The sequence below is a fragment of the Scyliorhinus torazame genome, chromosome 11, assembly GCF_047496885.1.
Source record: "Scyliorhinus torazame isolate Kashiwa2021f chromosome 11, sScyTor2.1, whole genome shotgun sequence".
Lineage (NCBI taxonomy): Eukaryota > Metazoa > Chordata > Chondrichthyes > Carcharhiniformes > Scyliorhinidae > Scyliorhinus > Scyliorhinus torazame.
In genome coordinates, this window is record NC_092717.1 from 151320789 (window position 1) to 151337937 (window position 17149).

Below are 17149 nucleotides of genomic sequence, written 5' to 3' on the forward strand. Positions count from 1 at the left end.
GGTAAGGTCAGCAGGGCGCCTTCTTCCTTGAGCTGAGGAGTAGGGGGAGGGGAGGTCATTGGGAAGTGCCTTTGGGCAGGGGCTGCCACGCTAGCAAGTAATGCTGGTGAACAGAAGTGGGGTGGTGGGGGAGAAGGCAGAGAGGGGTGGCCAGGAGGGGGAGGGGTGAGGTTGTTATGATGTGACAGGGGATGAGAGATTACATGGTCGGGGCGGAGAAGGGGGTCATCTGGGATGGGCTAGGTACAGGGTGTAATTAACGCGGCTGGAGTCAAGTGGGGAAGATGACGGACGGTAGAGGGAATTGGAGGAGTAAGCGTCCGGTAAGGCTGGTAACGTGGAATGTCTGTCGTGTTGGGTGTTCCGATACACAAATGAACCAACACGGTTGCAGATGGTACAGCTCTGTTTTATTGTCTTGTACAATTATAACTAATAAAACTGCTGGCTGATGTTCGTGCTTCACCAGCTAACCTGTGGACCCAGCCCTTTCACTATCTAGGTGAGGCACTCAGCACATGGTCTATGTCTGAGTGGCACGCTGTGAGCTCTGTGCTCTGAGCTATCTCCTGGTGGAATGAGCGGGAACTGTGGTGTTCCCTGTTTTATGGTGCGTGTGCTCTCACTGGTGATTGGCTGCGATGTTGTGTGTGTGTTGGTTGGTCCAACTACCTGTCCATCAGTGTGTGTGTGTGATTGCACCATGATATGCTAATGTGGATATCATGACATCCCCCCTTTTCACAAGGATATGTGCCTACATGCTAATAAATATTAGTGTGTACTGAGTGCATCTGAGTATGTGTGTGTGCAATATTTACAACATGTACATGAGGCTAAACTATATACAGAGGAAGGTGTCAGGTGCAACAGAGCAACGAGGTTGTACAATAAACAAAACAAGTGTAATCAGCAAACAACGAGAGAGAACTTCTGGAACGACAAGAAAGAAACACGTTAACAGTACTGTAAAACAATTCAGTGAATCCAATGTGCTAACAGGCTCATAAGTCAAGTCTATCAGGTGGGCAACGAATTCGGGTTGACCGTTAGGGTGGCACACCACTCATCGCCCGGATCAATGCTGTCCACTAGCATCGGCTGGTGGTTCCGACTTGGGAACATCCGGTTCTTGTTTATTACCGCAACGCGGAAGGGTTCCCGGTCGTCGGTATCACAGGTCTGCATGTTGTCAGGATATGACTCAGTGTATGGGGGCTGCTCGACAGCAGGCAGCGTAGTGGCCCATCCTGCCACAGAGGAGGCATTGTCGCGCTTTGGCTGGACATTGCCACTTTAATGTTGCGGATCCACAGTTGCCGCACATCGTGACGTCATGGCGCTCATTGCGCCACCGCGCATGCGGTGCGGTCCTGCGTAGAGCGCGCCTGCGCATCCCGTCCCTCTGCGTCGACGTCCCCTCTTTTGGCGCGTACAAGCACGGGAGGCCTCGGAAAGCGCGCGAAATGGCCGCCCTCGTCCGGGCCGCGGACTGGGAGGAACTCGATTGACTGGACCCTTTCGGCCTCGTAGGACCCCTGCCATGCCGATTCGGCCGCCTGGATTTGGGGGTACCGGCTGGTCGTGTTTTCGGGGAGGACGCACGTCTCGATGGCAGTCGCTAGGGTGAGGCGCTTTATTTTGAGGAGCTGCTGGCGTAGGGTGTCCGAGGTGACCCCAAAAACTATCTGATCCCGAATCATGGAGTCGGAGGTGGCCTCATAGACGCAGGACTGCGCGCGGATACGGAGGTGTGTCAAATAAGATTGAAAAGGCTCATCCTTACCCTGCAGGCGCTGCTGGAAGAGGTACCTTGCGAAGCTCTCATTAACTTCCACGCTGAAGTGTTCCTCAACTTTAGAAGGACCGTCTTGTATTTTGTCTTGTCCTCGCCTTCCGCGAATGCCAGGGAGTTGTAGATGTGGATGGCGTGTTGCACCGCCGTGGAGAGGAGGAGGGCGATCTTCCTGGTGTCCTATGCGTTCTCCCTGTCTGTGGCTTCTAGGAAGAGCTGGAAGCGCTGTTTAAACAGCTTCCAGTTGACGCCAAGACTTCCAGCGATTCGGAGCGGCTGCGGCGGGCTGATGTTTTCCATGGAGCAGGATGGTGGATTTCTGGAGAGGTGCAGGTAGGTCTCACATTCGCTGGCTAGTTTCCAGTCCTGGTATCATATCGTGTTGGGTGTTCCGATACACAAATGAACCAATATGGTTGCAGATGGTACAACTCTGTTTTATTGTCTTGTACAACTATAACTAATAACTGCTGGCTGAGGTTCGTGCTTCACCAGCTAACCTGTAGACCCAGCCCTTTCACTATCTAGGTGAGGCACTCAGCCCATGGTGTATGTCTGAGTGGCACGCAGTGAGCTCTGTGCTCTGAGCTAGCTAGCTATCTCCTGGTGGAATGAGCGGGAATTGTGGTGTTCCCTGTTTTATAGTGCGTGTGCTCTCACTGGTGATTGGCTGCGATGTTGTGTGTGTGTTGGTTGGTCCAACTACCTGTCCATCAGTGTGCGTGTGATTGCACCATGATATGCTAATGTGGATATCATGACAATGTCTTGGGGACCAAATGGGCCGGTTAAAAGATCACAGGTGTTGGCACACCTCAGGGGCTTGAAAGCGGGGGTGGTCTTTCTGTAGGAGATGCACCGCCGCGTGAAGGACCAGGTTAGGTTAAGGAAAGAGTGGGTCGGGCAGGTTTTTCACTCGGGGTTTGATTCAAAATCGAGGAGAGTGGCAATTTTAATTAGCAACAAAATAGGATTTGTGAGTGCGAAGAAGGTGAGGGGGTGGGCGATATGTGATTGCGAGTGGGGTATTGGAAAGGGTGGTGTTGGTAAATGTGTATGCCCCAAATTGGGACAATGTGGGTTTTATGAGGGGGTTGCTGGCAGCGATCCAGGATTTGGCCACGTACCAGTTGATCATGGGAGGAGATGTTAATTGTGTCCTAGAGCCGAGGGTGGATATGTCGAGCTCCAGGTCAATGAGTAGGGTACGAATGACGAGGGAGCTGGGTGGGGTTAAGGAGATAATGAGTACGATGGATCCATGGCACTTTCAGAACCCAGGGGGAAGGGAATATTCCTTCTTTTTGCACGTCTATAAGGTGTATTTGAGGATTGATTACTTTGTAGTGAGTTGGGAGACTTTGGTTGGGGTGGAGGGGACAGAGTGTGCGGGGATAGTTATCTTGGACCATACACCACATTGGCTGGAGGTTTGGTTTAGATCGGACACTTTTATGTGTCTATAGGCCATTGAGTTGGATGATCAGCCATAATCGTGATAAATGGTGGAGCAGGCTCGAAGGGCCAAAAGGCCTCCTCCTGCTCCTATCTTCTATGTGGCTTCTATGTGTCTATGAGAGCAGAGGCCGGGGTGGAGGTTTGACTCGGGGGTGTTGACGGATGGAGGTTTTTGTGATAAGTTGCGGGTGGTGATTAAGGGGTACGTGGAGTTAAATCAGAATGGAGCGGTGTCGGCGGCCATTGTTTGGGAAGCATTGAAAGCAGTGGTCCGAGGGGAAATTATTTTCCGGATAGGGAAAGGAGGGAGGAACATGACGGTCCAGTGAGCGAGATAGTGGAGATGGACGCGGGATATTCAAGGGTCCCCACCGTGGAGGGATTGGCGAGGAGGAAAAGGTTGCAGGGTCAATTTGACAACAGGGTGGGGGTAAGGCAACTTTGTAGGGGAAGAGGGGTGCAATATGAGTATGGGGAGAAGGCGAGCCGCATGCTGGTGCACCAGCTGCGGAGGCAGGCTACATCCAGGGAAATATTGAGGGTATGGACTGGGGCTGCAGATGTGGTGTTGGAACTGTAGAAGATACATGAGGTGTTTAGGGAATACTACCAGGAACTGTACGAGGCAGACCCTAGGGGGTAGAGGAGGGGGACATGGTGTGGTTTCTGGACGAGCTGGAATTTCTCCAGGTGGAGGAAGCAAAGAGGTAGGCTTTGGAGGAGCCCATGGGGCTGAGGGAGGTGCTGGATAGTATCATGGGGTATGAAGCTGGGGAAGGCCGGATGGGTACCCGGTGGAGTTTTATAAGGAATTTGCGACTGACCTGGCACCACATCGGTTGGGTGCGTTTAATGAAGCGCTGGAGAAGGGGAGCTGCTGGTGACGTTGACGCAGGTAATAATCATGCTAATCCCGAAAAAGGGGAAGGACCCGGTGAAATGTTGGTCATATAGGCCCATATCACTATTGAATATGGATGTGAAAGTATTGGCTAAGTTGTTGACAGGGAGCATGGAGGATTGTGTCCTGGGGGTGGTTGCAGAAGGTCAAACGAGCTTTGTCTAGGGCAGGCAGCTCACTAGTAAGATAAGACGTTTGTTGAATGTAGTGATGAATCCATTGGGGACTCTGGTGCCAGAGGTGGCGGTGTCCATGGACGCAGAGAAGGCATTTGATCGGGTGGAGTGGTGGTACTTGTTTGAGGTTTTAGGAAGGTTTAGGCTTGGGCCAAGATTTGTGGCACGGGCGCGGTTGCTATATATGGCACCAGGGCGAGTGTGAGGATGAATAATATGACTTTGCAAAGCTTTGACTTACACAGGAGTATGAGGCAGGGGTGCCCGCTGTCGCTATTGGTGTTTGCGCTGGCCATAGAGCCACTGCTGATGGCTCTTAGGGAGTCGGCAGAGTGGCAGGGAATTATGAGGGGACAGTGTGAGTATCAAGTGTCGCTCTATGCTGATGACCTGTTGCTGTATGTTTCGGATCCGCTGGAGAGTATGGGAAGGATTATGGACCTGCTGGGCAGGTTTGGAGAGTTCTCCGGGTACAAACTGAATGTAGGGAAAAACAAGATTTTTCTGGTGAATGACCTGGGACTGCGGGCTAATTTAGGGGGAATGCCATTTACCGTAGCAAGGGATATGTTCAGGTATTTGGGGATTCAGGTAGCGGGGAAGTGGATGTGGCTCCATAAGTGGAACTTAACGAAGCTGGAGGAGGAGGACAGGGGGGATCTTAGGAGGTGGGATACACTGCACTTAGCGTTGGCGTGGAGGGTCCAAGTGGTGAAAATTAATATTCTGTCGAGGTTCTTGTTTATTTATAGTAAATGCAAACCAATAAAAGTACTTCGTGAAAAAAAGAGTGATGACTAAAAGTATGGTCAAACAGGTGAGTTTTAAGTAGAGTTTCAAAGGACAGGAGGAAGGTTAAGAGGCATAGAGGTGTAGAGAGGACACTTCAAAGGCTCGTTCCTCCAGAATTGAACAAAGAATAATACAGCACAGGAACAGGCCCTTCAGCCCTCCAAGCCTGTACCGGTCCTGATACAACCCTTGGCCAAAACCCTCAGCACTTCCTAGTGCCGTATCCCTCTATACTCATCCTATCCATGTGCTTGTCAAGATGCCTTTAGAATGCAGTAACTGCCACAGGCCCTTAGTAATTTCAATAGAAGGTGCGTCTTCTGAACCACTTTGACCTTCATTTATTATCCTGTGATTATAGAAGCAGCATATAATGTCCTTTCAATCCAAGTTCAGGTTCAAAGGTCTAGACAGAGGTCAGACATTAGGGCACCTGCTCAGAATTTCAGGGCTCGGTGTCTATCATGATTATATACTGGAAAAGCAAAGAGCTGCTGCTAAAGGCCCACCAGTGGAACCACCATTCACTATCGAATGCTGTGAGTCCATGTAGTGGTAAAGAGGATATTGGTATTGCACTCTCAGTTTATGGCTGTGCTGCTCAATTGCAATTGTGAGGAACTCATGGTACCTGCTGTCCATCTAGAGTGCACTGAAACATGTACTTGTCAGTTGCTTAATGATCAACCGATGACTATGCTCCTTCAAGGGAAAGTAGGTGAACATTTTGGAGTTGAGGTGACTCCCAGATCACACATCTGATTATGTAAATTCAGAAGCATATCAACCCTCTGTAGTAGACTGCTAATTCATTATCTGAACAAGGAATGTCCAAAACATTCCAGGATACTCTGGTTAATGGGATCTGAAAGTGTAGACATATCCTTGGTGTTGGGATTCTTATCCCCTCAGCTCCACATAATCCTAAAGATCCAAATTCTCAAGATGGCTCTGAATGGACAATAAGAGGGAAGCTTACAAGTATCCGTTCTGGTTTAACAGTGTCCCAACTGAATTTGGTGATATCTAAACGTCATCACTGCCAAACTGCACCAACGTTCTCTAGAAGTATGTAAATGGGATGTGTCCCTCGAGATTTTTGCACTTCATGTTGTGCGAACAAAAATCCCCAAAATATGCATTTATCAATAGTTTGAATTGGAAATTCAAACATGGTGATAGGTTTTTGGCAGTGGCAGAGTAGGATGGGGGTCAGGATGTTTTTTAAAGGTATTCTTTCATGGGACGTGGGTGTAGCTAGCTAAGCCAGCATTTGTTGCCATCCCTAATTGCCCATCTCGAACTGCTGCAGTCCATGTGGTGTTGGTACAACCACAGCGCTGCTGGGAAGGAAATTCCAAGATTTTGATCCAGTGGCAGTGCAAAAGTGGCAATATGGTTGTAAGTCAGGGTAGTGTGTGGCTTGAAGGGGAATTTGGTAGTGTTTCAAGGTATCTGCTGCTCTTGTCCTGCTAGATGATAGAGGTCGCAGATCTAAAAGACAAACTTAAAGGCTAAAAGACAAACTTAAACGCTCCGTGCCTTAATGCATGGAGCATTCGCAATAAAGTGGATGAACTAATCGCGCAGATAGATATCAATGGGTATGATATAATTGGGATTACGGAGACATGGCTGCAGGTTGAACAGGGATGGGAACTGAATGTCCCAGGGTTCTCAGTATTTAGGAAGGACAGGCATAAAAGAAAAGGTGGTGGTGTGGCACTGCTGGTTAAAGAGTAATTTAACAAAATAGTGAGAAAGGATATTAGCTCTGACAATGTGGAATCTATATGGGTAGAGTTGAGAAATACCAAGGGACAAAAAACATTAGTTGGTGTCATATATAGACCCCCAAACTGCACTGGTGAGGTTGGGAATGGCATTAAACAAGAAATTAGAGATGCGTGTAATAAGGGAATATCGGTGATCATGGGTGATTTTAATCTTCACATAGATTGGGCAAATCAAGTTAGCCACAATGCCGTAGAGGAGGAATTCCTGGAGTGTATACGGGATGGTTTTCTTGACCAATATGTGGAGAAACCAACTAGAGAGCAGGCCATCTTAGACCGGGTACTGTGTAATGAGAAGGGAACCATTGCCAATCTGGCTGTACGAGGCCCCTTGGGGATGAGCGACCATAACATGTGTTATGGGTCAGAATTTAGAGAACCCCAAAGTGTAGCATGGAGTTCAATTGACCCACAACTATTAATAGATTGTGGTGTGGGGAGCACACGGCCCACTCTACAGGTGTGGTACAGCATAAATGGACAAGTGTTTTTTAAAGCAAAACAATGTTTATTTATCAACTCAAGTTAACCTTTTTAAAACAACCACTGAATATCTTAACACCCATTAATTCAAAGATAACCCCCAAAGACTAAGTAATTGTTTCAGCTGTCCTTTTAACATCCAAAAGACTTAACAAACCTTCAAAACAGGAGCACATTAGGTTACATTCAATATATATAGTGAGAAAGGGTTCAACCGTGCTACTGCTTTTGGTTACTTCAGCTACAGCTCCTTTGTTTTCTTCATGCAGCTCACTGGAAACACACAGCCACCCAAGCTGCTCTCTCAAACTGAAACTCAAAAAGCAGAAGTATAGCTCAGCTCCCCCCACACTCTGACATCACTTCAGTAACATGAGCAGTTCCATTTCTGAAAGGCACATTTCATAAACACCCATTTCTTAAAGGTACTCTCACATGGCACATGATAGAATTTTTTTATCAAGGTGGAGAGAGAAGTGCTGAATCCTAATAAAGGGAACTATGAGGATATGAGGCGTGAGTTGGTCTTGATAGATTGGGGAGAGGTACTTAAAGGGATGACAGAGGATAGACAATGGCAAACATTCAAGGAACGCATGGAGGAACTACAGCAACTGTTCATTCCTGTCTAGCACAAAAGCAAAGGGGGTAAGAGGGCCAATCCATGGCTTACAAAGGAAATTAGAAATAGTATCCGATACAAGGAAGAAGCATGCAGATTGGCCAAGAAAAATAATAGGTCTGAGGATTGGGAGGAGTTTAGAATTCAGCAAAGAAGGACGAAGGGATTGATTAAGAAGGGGAAAGTACAGTACGAAAGGAAACTGCAGGGAATATAAAGACTGACACTAAGAGTTTCTACAGATATGTGAAGAGAAAGAGGTTGGTAAAGAAAAATGTAGACCCACTACAGACAGAAACAGGGGAATGCATAATAAGGGACAAAGAAATGGCTGAGCAATTGAATACATACTTTGGTTCTGTATTCACAAATGAGGACAAAAATCAGATTCCAGAAATGTTGGAGAATGAAAGGTTTAGTGAGAGGGAAGAACTGAGGGAGATCAACATTAGTAGAGAAATGGTGCTGGGAAGTCTGATGGGATTGAAGGCAGATAAATCTCCAGGGCCTGAGAATCTGCATCACAGAGTGCTTCAGGAGGTGGCTCTGGAAATAGTGGATGCATTGGTGGTCATCTTCCGGGCTTCTATCGACTCTGGAACTGTCCCTGCAGATTGGAGGGTAGCTCACGTCACTCCGATATTCAAAAAGGGAGGTAGAGAGAAAGCAGGGAATTATAGACCTGTAAGCCTAACATCGGTAGTGGGGGAAATGCTTGAATCCTTAACAAGGACTTTATAGCGGAATATTTAGAAAGCAGTGGCAGGATCAGTCAGAGTCAGCATGGATTTATGAAGGGAAAATCATGCTTGACAAATCTGTTGGAATTCTTTGAAGAGGTAACCAGTACAGTTGACATGGGGGAGCCAGTCGATGTGGTATATTTGGACTTTCAGAAGGGGTTTGACAAAGTCCTGCATAAGAGATAATTGTGCAAAATTAAAGCGCATGGGATTGGGGGAAGTGTATTGAGGTGGATAGAAAACTGGTTGGCAGAGAGGAAACAAAGAGTAGGGATTAATGGGTCCTTTTCAAATTGGCAGGCAGCAACCAGTGGGGTACCACAAGGATCGGTGCTGGGACCACAGCTATTCACAATAAATATTAATGATTTGGATGAGGGAACAAAATGTAACATCTCAAAGTTTGCAGATGATACCAAATTAGGTGGGAGGGTGAATTGTGACGAGAATGCAGGGATCCTACAGCAAGATCTGGACAGGTTGGGTGAGTGGGCAAACCAATGGCAGATGCAGTATAATTTGGATAAGTGTGAGGTTATTCATTTTGGAAACAAAAACAGGAAGGCAGATTACTACCTGAATGGTTGTAAATTGGGAGAGGGGAGTGCGCAGCGGGAGCTGGGTGTCCTTGTGCACCATTCGCTGAAGGTAAGCATGCAGGTGCAGCAGGCGGTAAAGAAGGCTAATGGTACGTTGGCCTTCATTGCAAGAGGTTTCGTGTATAGAAGCAGGGATGTGTTGCTGCAATTATACAGGGCCTTGGTGAAGCAACACTTGGAGTATTGTGTGCAGTTTTGGTCTACTTTTCTGCGTAAGGATGTTCTTGCTCTTGAGGGAGTGCAGCGAAGGTTTACCAGACTGATTCCAGGGATGGCGGGACTGTCATATGAGGAGAGATTGACTAGGTTGGGATTGTTCTCACTGGAGTTCAGAAGAATGAGGGGGGATCTCACAGAGACTTATAAAATTTTAACGGGACTAGACAGGGTAGATGCAGGGAAGATGTTACCAATGATGGGTGTGTCCAGAACCAGGGTTCACAGCCTGAGGATTCAGGGTAAACTATTTCGGACAGAGATAAGGAGACATTTCTTCACACAAAGAGTGGTGAGCCTGTGGAATTCATTACCACAGGACGTAGTTGATGCTAAAACTTTGAATATATTCAAGAGGAGGCTGGATATAGCACTTGGGGAGAATGGGATCAAAGACTATGGGGAGAAAGCAGGATTAGGCTATTGAGTTGGATGATCAGCCATGATCGTGATGAATGGTGGGGCAGGCTTGAAGGGCCAAAAGGCCTCCTCCTGCTCCTATCTTCTATGTATCTATGGAAAGTGTTGCCAGAGCAGGCTTGACAAATTGTTGCAGTGCATCTTGCATGTGGTACACACTGCTGCCATTCGCCATCAGTGGTGGAGCAAATTAATGGTTAGATGGGGTGTCAATCAAGCAGGCAACTCTGTCTGGGATGGTGTTGAGTTTCCCGATTGTTTTTGGAGCTGTAATAAATGGAGAATATTCTGTCACACTCCTGACTTGTGCCTTACAGATGGTGAACAGGCTTTGGGGAGCGAGTTGAGAATTCCCAGCCTCTGACCACAGTATTTATACGGCTAGTCCATTTCAAATTTCTGGTCAATAGCAACCCCCAGGATGATGATAGTGGAGGATTCAGTGTTGGTAATGCCACTGAACATCAAGGGGAGGTGATTAGATTCTGCCTTGTTAGAGATGGTCATTGCCTGGTGCTTGTAACACCCTGACCTGATTTCAAGGACTGTTAACAGAGTTTTGGAGGGGCACCTCCACTTCAGACCTGGGAACTCTGGTCACCTGTCATTTTCCTGTGGCCCAAAATTCTCACAACTTTGATTCTGCACTGTGGATTAGAAGTTGCCCACAGTTCAGTTTCAAAAGCTGCATCAACTGAAAGATTTGTTTTTGGTCCCTGATGGTAACCTCCTCCCATTACATTAAACCAGAAATACCTTTACCAAGAAGCTAATAGTCAGCACATTTTGAGGAGGTCTAATTAAGCTGAAGCTGAAGAACAGAACTATGTTAATTTAGGGACTTTTTGGAATTTCAACTCATTATCCATAGGACACTTTGAAACTATTTTCCTTGGTATGAAATAGACCAGGTAATTGAGACTCCAGTTGCACCAGTCTTTAACAGGCGCCGGAATGTGGCGACTAGAGGCTTTTCACAGTAACTTCATTGAAGCCTACTTGTGACAATAAGCGATTTTCATTTTCATTATTTTATTTCCAGCTCCTTGGTACACTGCTTCACCACAAGACCCCCGACTACAATTCAAATCGGCAAAATGTCAAGAGGGGGTTGTTCCCCTCACCCCCCTATATCCATCCCCACCATTTACCAAAAGTTCACTTGTCAGGCTGTTGCTCTGTTTCTCGGTCAATCAGACCCAGATTTCGTCGCGCAAAAGTGACAAGCAGTATAATTTCTTGGCCCTGCTGTGTGTGTGTACAGAGTGACAAAGCTGCCAACCGCGGCAGTAGCAATCTTCTAAAGGAGAAAGACGTGCTCAGAGGGAAACATCCGAGTCTGAATACTGCTGAGTTTGTAAATTAAGACAAGTCAGGTCTTTAATAGAAATCTTGCAGCAACAAAATGTTACGTTTGCTGAATGAGTAAGCTCAATTAGAATCCGCCAAGACATGGGCTGGAAAGCGAGGGGGGAAGCGGGACCATTTGCTCCAAGTGTCGTTCTGCGAGAAGTTTTCCTTTACAATGTCTGGAGACTGCATTTACTGAAGGGAGATTTGGGAGCCACGAGACAGCCAAATAACTTTAACTCGGTTCTCGGACCGCTGGCATATAATTACTACCAGATGTTTTTTTTAAAGCAATACATTAAAGGACATTGCAAAACCCCGAGGTCAAAATGCCTGCTTTCAGAATGTAGAGTAAACAACATGACTGGAGGGATGTGGAGATGCCAGATTGGGAGAGGCGATCCATCATTATTCATTAGGACAACATTCCGGAACATTTATGAATAAGAATTTACGCATTCCCCTCTCCAAATCCCCTCACACACAGGGGGAACAGCAGAAAGCAGCGTCGAAATCCTACACATCGCCAAGTAGGGGGTATTGGGAAAGGTCCACCACGATTAACTGGAGATAATTAATATTTTCATATTAAGACTCTGTCTGTTGTGTCATATCCACAACTTGTTCATGCGGGCAGAACTAGTCAAATAACGAGAGTAACCTGATATTTAGCGGTTTGTGAATGGCAGTGGTTTTGCGTGTTAGGATTTTAAAAATATTTTTAAATTAATAATTTATGTGTATATATGTATAAGTTGCTGAACAAAGCCCAAAATTCATTTCAACGCACGTTCATCGAATCACATCAGATTTCTCACAGTAAATGCACAAACAAGTGGGCTGTTTCTGAAATAAAGTACATTTCGCCCTCACTTTGAACCTACCTTTCATTTTGGCGGCGAAGAGGCTCATTAAAATAAACAGGAAACAATCTGATCCTGCTAGAAAAGCGCAGAAAAACTATACAGGTTCTTTAATTTTTCTTTGTCGCTTCCATGGTGAAACTTTGCGTCTCAGTTTCATACAATTGCGTAACTAGCTCCGGTACAACACGTCTCTTCCAAAGATTGTTTTGTTAAAGTCCATCAACGGCAAAATAATATAATCAAGCTCAGACTCTAAACAGCCGCTGGACCCAGAAGGTATTGGAAGAGCGAGCAAACTTGAATTGAGAATGTCTCGCCAATCGATGCTGTCTCGCTCGCTCGGGTTACAAGCTGCACTGAGCAAAGTGTCTGGACCTTTGAAAGTTTTAAGTAGAGGATTTCACTCACTGGCTGCAATCAGACCACAAAAATGTAAAACGTAATAGGTAGTCCCCAGCCTGCCGGCTCTCCTCTAGCACGTGTTTTCATCGTCTGCCTGCCCTGCTTGTGTTTGTTTACAGTGGGGATGAGCGTAAATTCCGAGAGAGCCCCAGGTAATGCTTTGGGAGAATCCCAATAGACGAGATGTCCGCATCGTATTACACACTACGTGACTCGTAAGGAAAACTGGAGCCGCGAAATCTGGTTTTCATTTGGCTTCAAAGTGCAAAACATCGCATAACTCTTGCAGGCAGTATTTCGAGCACTTTTGCTAAACAATTTATCCTGTTACTGTTGCGAAATCCTCTCGGGTACTGTCGAAACAAAACACAAAATAAGGAATGTTATGTTGACATTTGCTGCTATTTTGTTGCTATTTATGTGCAGGCCATTGTTGCCCATTTAGATTGGAGTTATACTGCACTGTAGCAGAGAAAGCGGAGATTTATTTTTTAAATTGTGCAATGTTGATACTGCCTGAGCAGCCAGTAACATTTAACCATTAGTTTCGGGTTGTCACGAGGAGCGTGAGGAGATTGGTTGGAATACGTTTCTTGGTACGATTATCAAAGCATGGGCTGCTTTGCCAGAGGAAGCAGTGGAGGCAGAAACCATTGCATTTTAAGATTAGGATTGATTGCAGCAGAGAAGAGAGGGAGACAGCAAACATTGGGAAGAGTTTTGGACTACTCTAGTGATGAACGGGTCATTTGTGCTGCAGCTTCTATGATTTTATTAACTATAACACATAAGGAAGACCGTCTTCTAGCCATCAGTTAGTCCATTTCCTTTTCACACTTTACACCAATTGGAATCAGATTTACTAAGGGGTGAAATTCCTCAATTCAATCCTCCCTAATTCTGTAACCTCACAACACCGAAACTTTCAGTTCCGCTGCCGGAGAACTCTTGTACAACAGCCCCCCCCCCCCCCCCCCCCCCACACACACACACAAAACTCCGTGCCAACTTCACATCATTGGCTGTTGTGTCTTCAATCCACATGCTCAAGCTCTGAAAGCCATTTCTATACACAACTTGCCTCACCTGCCCTCTCTCCACTCGGACCCTCCTAAACACTCATTGATCAGACGTGTGGTCACCTCTCTTAACTCCTCCTTACTGGATTCAGCAGCTTCGCCCTTTTTAATTAAACGTGTGTGAAGAACTCTGAGACCGTTGTTCTAAATGTCAGGCGTTTGGGGCAGATTTTGCATTCGGTGGCAAAGCGAAGAGCGCTCCTCGCTGGCCATGAAGTAAACCTGAGAAATTAACCAATTTCTGTGGTGAGAATGCATTCCCAGTGTGGAGCTGGAGCACTGTCATCAAGTTGTCCAAGCAACAATCACACTAATAATTTCACAGACACGAAAACAGGAAACAAAAAGCATTAAAATAAAATCACTTTATTTTACATAGATCAAACTAAAGTTTTGGGCATACACATTGGGTGAAGGTAGGAGCTAAAATATTCTGAATTTTTTTTAAACAAAATACCTAAAGTACTAGTTAGTTGATCATTTATCAGAATTACACAATGATAAAATTATATTTCAGGGCAAATAAGTGTTATTAATCGGCCATTAAAAAACAAGTTACACCTGATTTATATTGTTTAAAGGGACATTGGCATCACTGACTGGGCCAGCATTTATTGCCCGTCCCTAATTGCCCCTGAGAAGGTGGTGGTGAGCTGCCTTCTTAAACCACTGCAGTCCATTTGGTGTAGGTACCCCCACTGTGCTGCTGCTGGGAAGGGAATAATGTGTACATTTTAATCGGGTTTCAAACAGCAATGTGGGAGGGGGAAAGTTGAAGTTCTCACTGATTTCATGGCTATCGGCTTTGGGGAGGCCCACAGCCGATGTGGACCTTCTCTGTTGGAACTCTGAGTGACAGACTACAACTTAAGGATTTCCACGCTTATCTGCCAACGCCCGATCGTATGAAGTTGAAGTGAGTTTCAGAGGAGTACCAATCCCTCATCCCCACCCCTGTAAAATCCAACCCATTATCTCAATGTAAATTGTTGTTCTACGGATGCTTTAAACATGGTACAAACTAACTCCCCATTAAACACAATTGTTGATGGTTCAGGCACCAGAAATAATCAATTTTGTCCATTGGCCCCTTCAGTGGTCTTGCATCCATTAACATTTTAAGGGATGATTTAGTCATCAAAACTACTGACCTAATCAGTTTCTGAGTTTATCCCCAAAGCATCCCCATCACTGCAGAGCTCCTAGTCAGACCCTGGAGCATACCATTGACGTTTACCATTAGAAGGAAACTCACAGGAAGCCGACTAGATGTTGTTACCCTGTAATTCTGGCTTGAATATCTGACTTTAAATATTGATACTTGACTTGTTTTCCATGCTACCATACAAAAGAAGATGATGAAGTATAAGAAATTGTATTAACAATAGCCACAGTGGCATAGTGGCTAGCACTGCTACCTCACGATGCTGAGGACCCGGGTTCGATCCCGGCCCCAGGTCACTGTCCATGTGGAGTTTGCACATTCTCCCCATGTCTGCGTGGGTCCACCCCCACAATCCAAAGATGTGCAGGATAGGTGGATTACCCCTTAATTTAAAAAAATGAAAAAAAACTATAAGCACATTAATTACCCATTCCCAGTTACCCTGTGAAGTTAATGATGAACCTTCTTTGTGACAGCAGTTGCTAATCAAATTGAATAGATTGCTAGATCACTTCAGAAGATGTTCACAGCAAATGTCTGTGCTCACCGCAGAAAAAACATGCAGAAAGATGATGCAGAGCAGTACAACAGTTCAGTGTCAGGTCTTGGAGACCGGGACCTTCTGATGTTCAGAATGTCTCAATTAGACCTGAAGATCTTGGGGGGGGGGGGGGTTAGCAAAATAATATAAAGATGGCCTACCTTGAAGTCCTGATTCCAGGACACTCATAGAGCCTTATATCAACCAAGGTTTAGGGACAGTCCACAGCATCATATTTTCTGTACTCCATTTTTTTTTAATAAACATTTTATTGAGGTATTTTTGGTATTGTAACAACAAAATAAACAATGTACACGAAACTATAAACATAGTGCAAAAACCGTCTCCCTTACAGGTCCCACCTTTATTAACCACCTACTCTAAGCTAAACTAACCCCCCCCCCCCCTTCTGCTGACGATTAATTTTCTGCGAAGAAGTCGACGAACGGTTGCCACCTCCGGACAAACCCTAACAGTGACCATCTCAAGGCGAACTTGATTTTCTCCAAACAGAGAACGCTAGCCATGTCCGATAGCCAGGTCTCCGACTTCGGGGGCTTTGAGTCCATCCATGCTAATAGTATCCGTCTCCGGGCTACCAGGGAAGCAAAGGCCAGAACGTCTGCCTCTTTCTCCTCCTGGATTCCCGGGTCTTCCGACACCCCGAAACTCGCCACCTCTGGACTCAGTGCCACTATTGTTTTTAACACCGTGGACATGACATCTGCAAACCCCTGCCAAAATCCCCTAAGTTTCGGACATGTCCAGAACATGTGGACATGGTTCGCTGGTCCTCCCGCACATCTCGCACACCTGTCTTCCACCCCAAAGAATCTCTCATCCGGGCCACTGTCATGTGAGCCCGATGAACGACCTTGAATGGTTGAGCCTGGCACATGTTGCGAACGCGTTGACTCTACTCATAGACCATCCTCTATCTCTCCTCCCAGCTTCTCCTCCCACTTGCACTTCAGCTCCTCGGTCAGCGTCTTCTCTGATCCCATAAGTTCCTTGTAAATGTCAGAGACGCTCCCTTCTCCTACCCACCCTCTGGAAACTACCCTGTCCTGAATCCCCCTTAGCGGTAGGAGCGGGAAGGATGACACCTGTTTACGTAGGAAGTCCCGCACCTGCAGATACCTGAATTTGTTTCCCCTCACCAACCCAAACATCCCCTCCAGCGCCCTCATACTCGGAAAGCTCCCCTCTATAAACAAATCCCCCATCCTCTCAATCCCTGCTCTCTGCCATATCCGGAACCCCCCCATCCATACTTCCTGGGGCAAACCGGTGATTATTACAGATTGGGGACCAGACCAATGCTCCCTCTGCTCCCACATGTCTCCTCCATTGGACTCTCAGGGCCGCCACCACCACAGAGCTGGTGGAGTACCGTGCCGGCGGGAACGGCAGAGGCGCATTTACCAATGCCCCCAGACTGGTGCCCTTGCATGAAGCCGCCTCCATATGCTCCAATGCCGACCCTTCCCCCACCACCCACTTCCTGATCATGGCTATATTCGCCGCCCAGAATAGTTACTAAAATTTGGCAGTGCCAGCCTGCCCTCTCCCCGACTCCGCTCAAGCATTACCTTCCTTACTCGCGGGATCTTGCCCGCCCAAACGAAGCCAGTGATCACTTTGTTGACCCGTTTAAAAAAGGACAGCGGAATAAAGATGGGGAGACACTGAAATACAAACAGGAATTTTGGGAGGACCGTCATCGTCACCGTCTGCACCCTTCC

At 46.5% G+C, this 17149-nt stretch overlaps 1 protein-coding gene across 2 annotated transcripts in view; it reads right to left on the reverse strand.

Annotated features, from left to right (window-relative positions):
• The window catches only part of colec12 (collectin sub-family member 12), a 311308-nt gene extending 297494 nt beyond the window's left edge, over positions 1-13814 (reverse strand). Inside the window, exons 1-2 of one of the 2 annotated variants that reach the window (XM_072467892.1) lie at positions 13706-13814; positions 12236-12972 (exon numbers count right to left, since the gene is read on the reverse strand). In XM_072467892.1, coding sequence (XP_072323993.1) covers positions 12236-12263 — 28 coding nt within the window. In that variant the 5' untranslated portion in view covers positions 12264-12972; positions 13706-13814. Of the gene's footprint in view, positions 1-12235; positions 13018-13705 lie in introns of those variants that run through there. The other variant, XM_072467893.1, reaches the window with a different exon arrangement.
• Positions 13815-17149: the final 3335 nt, after the last annotated feature.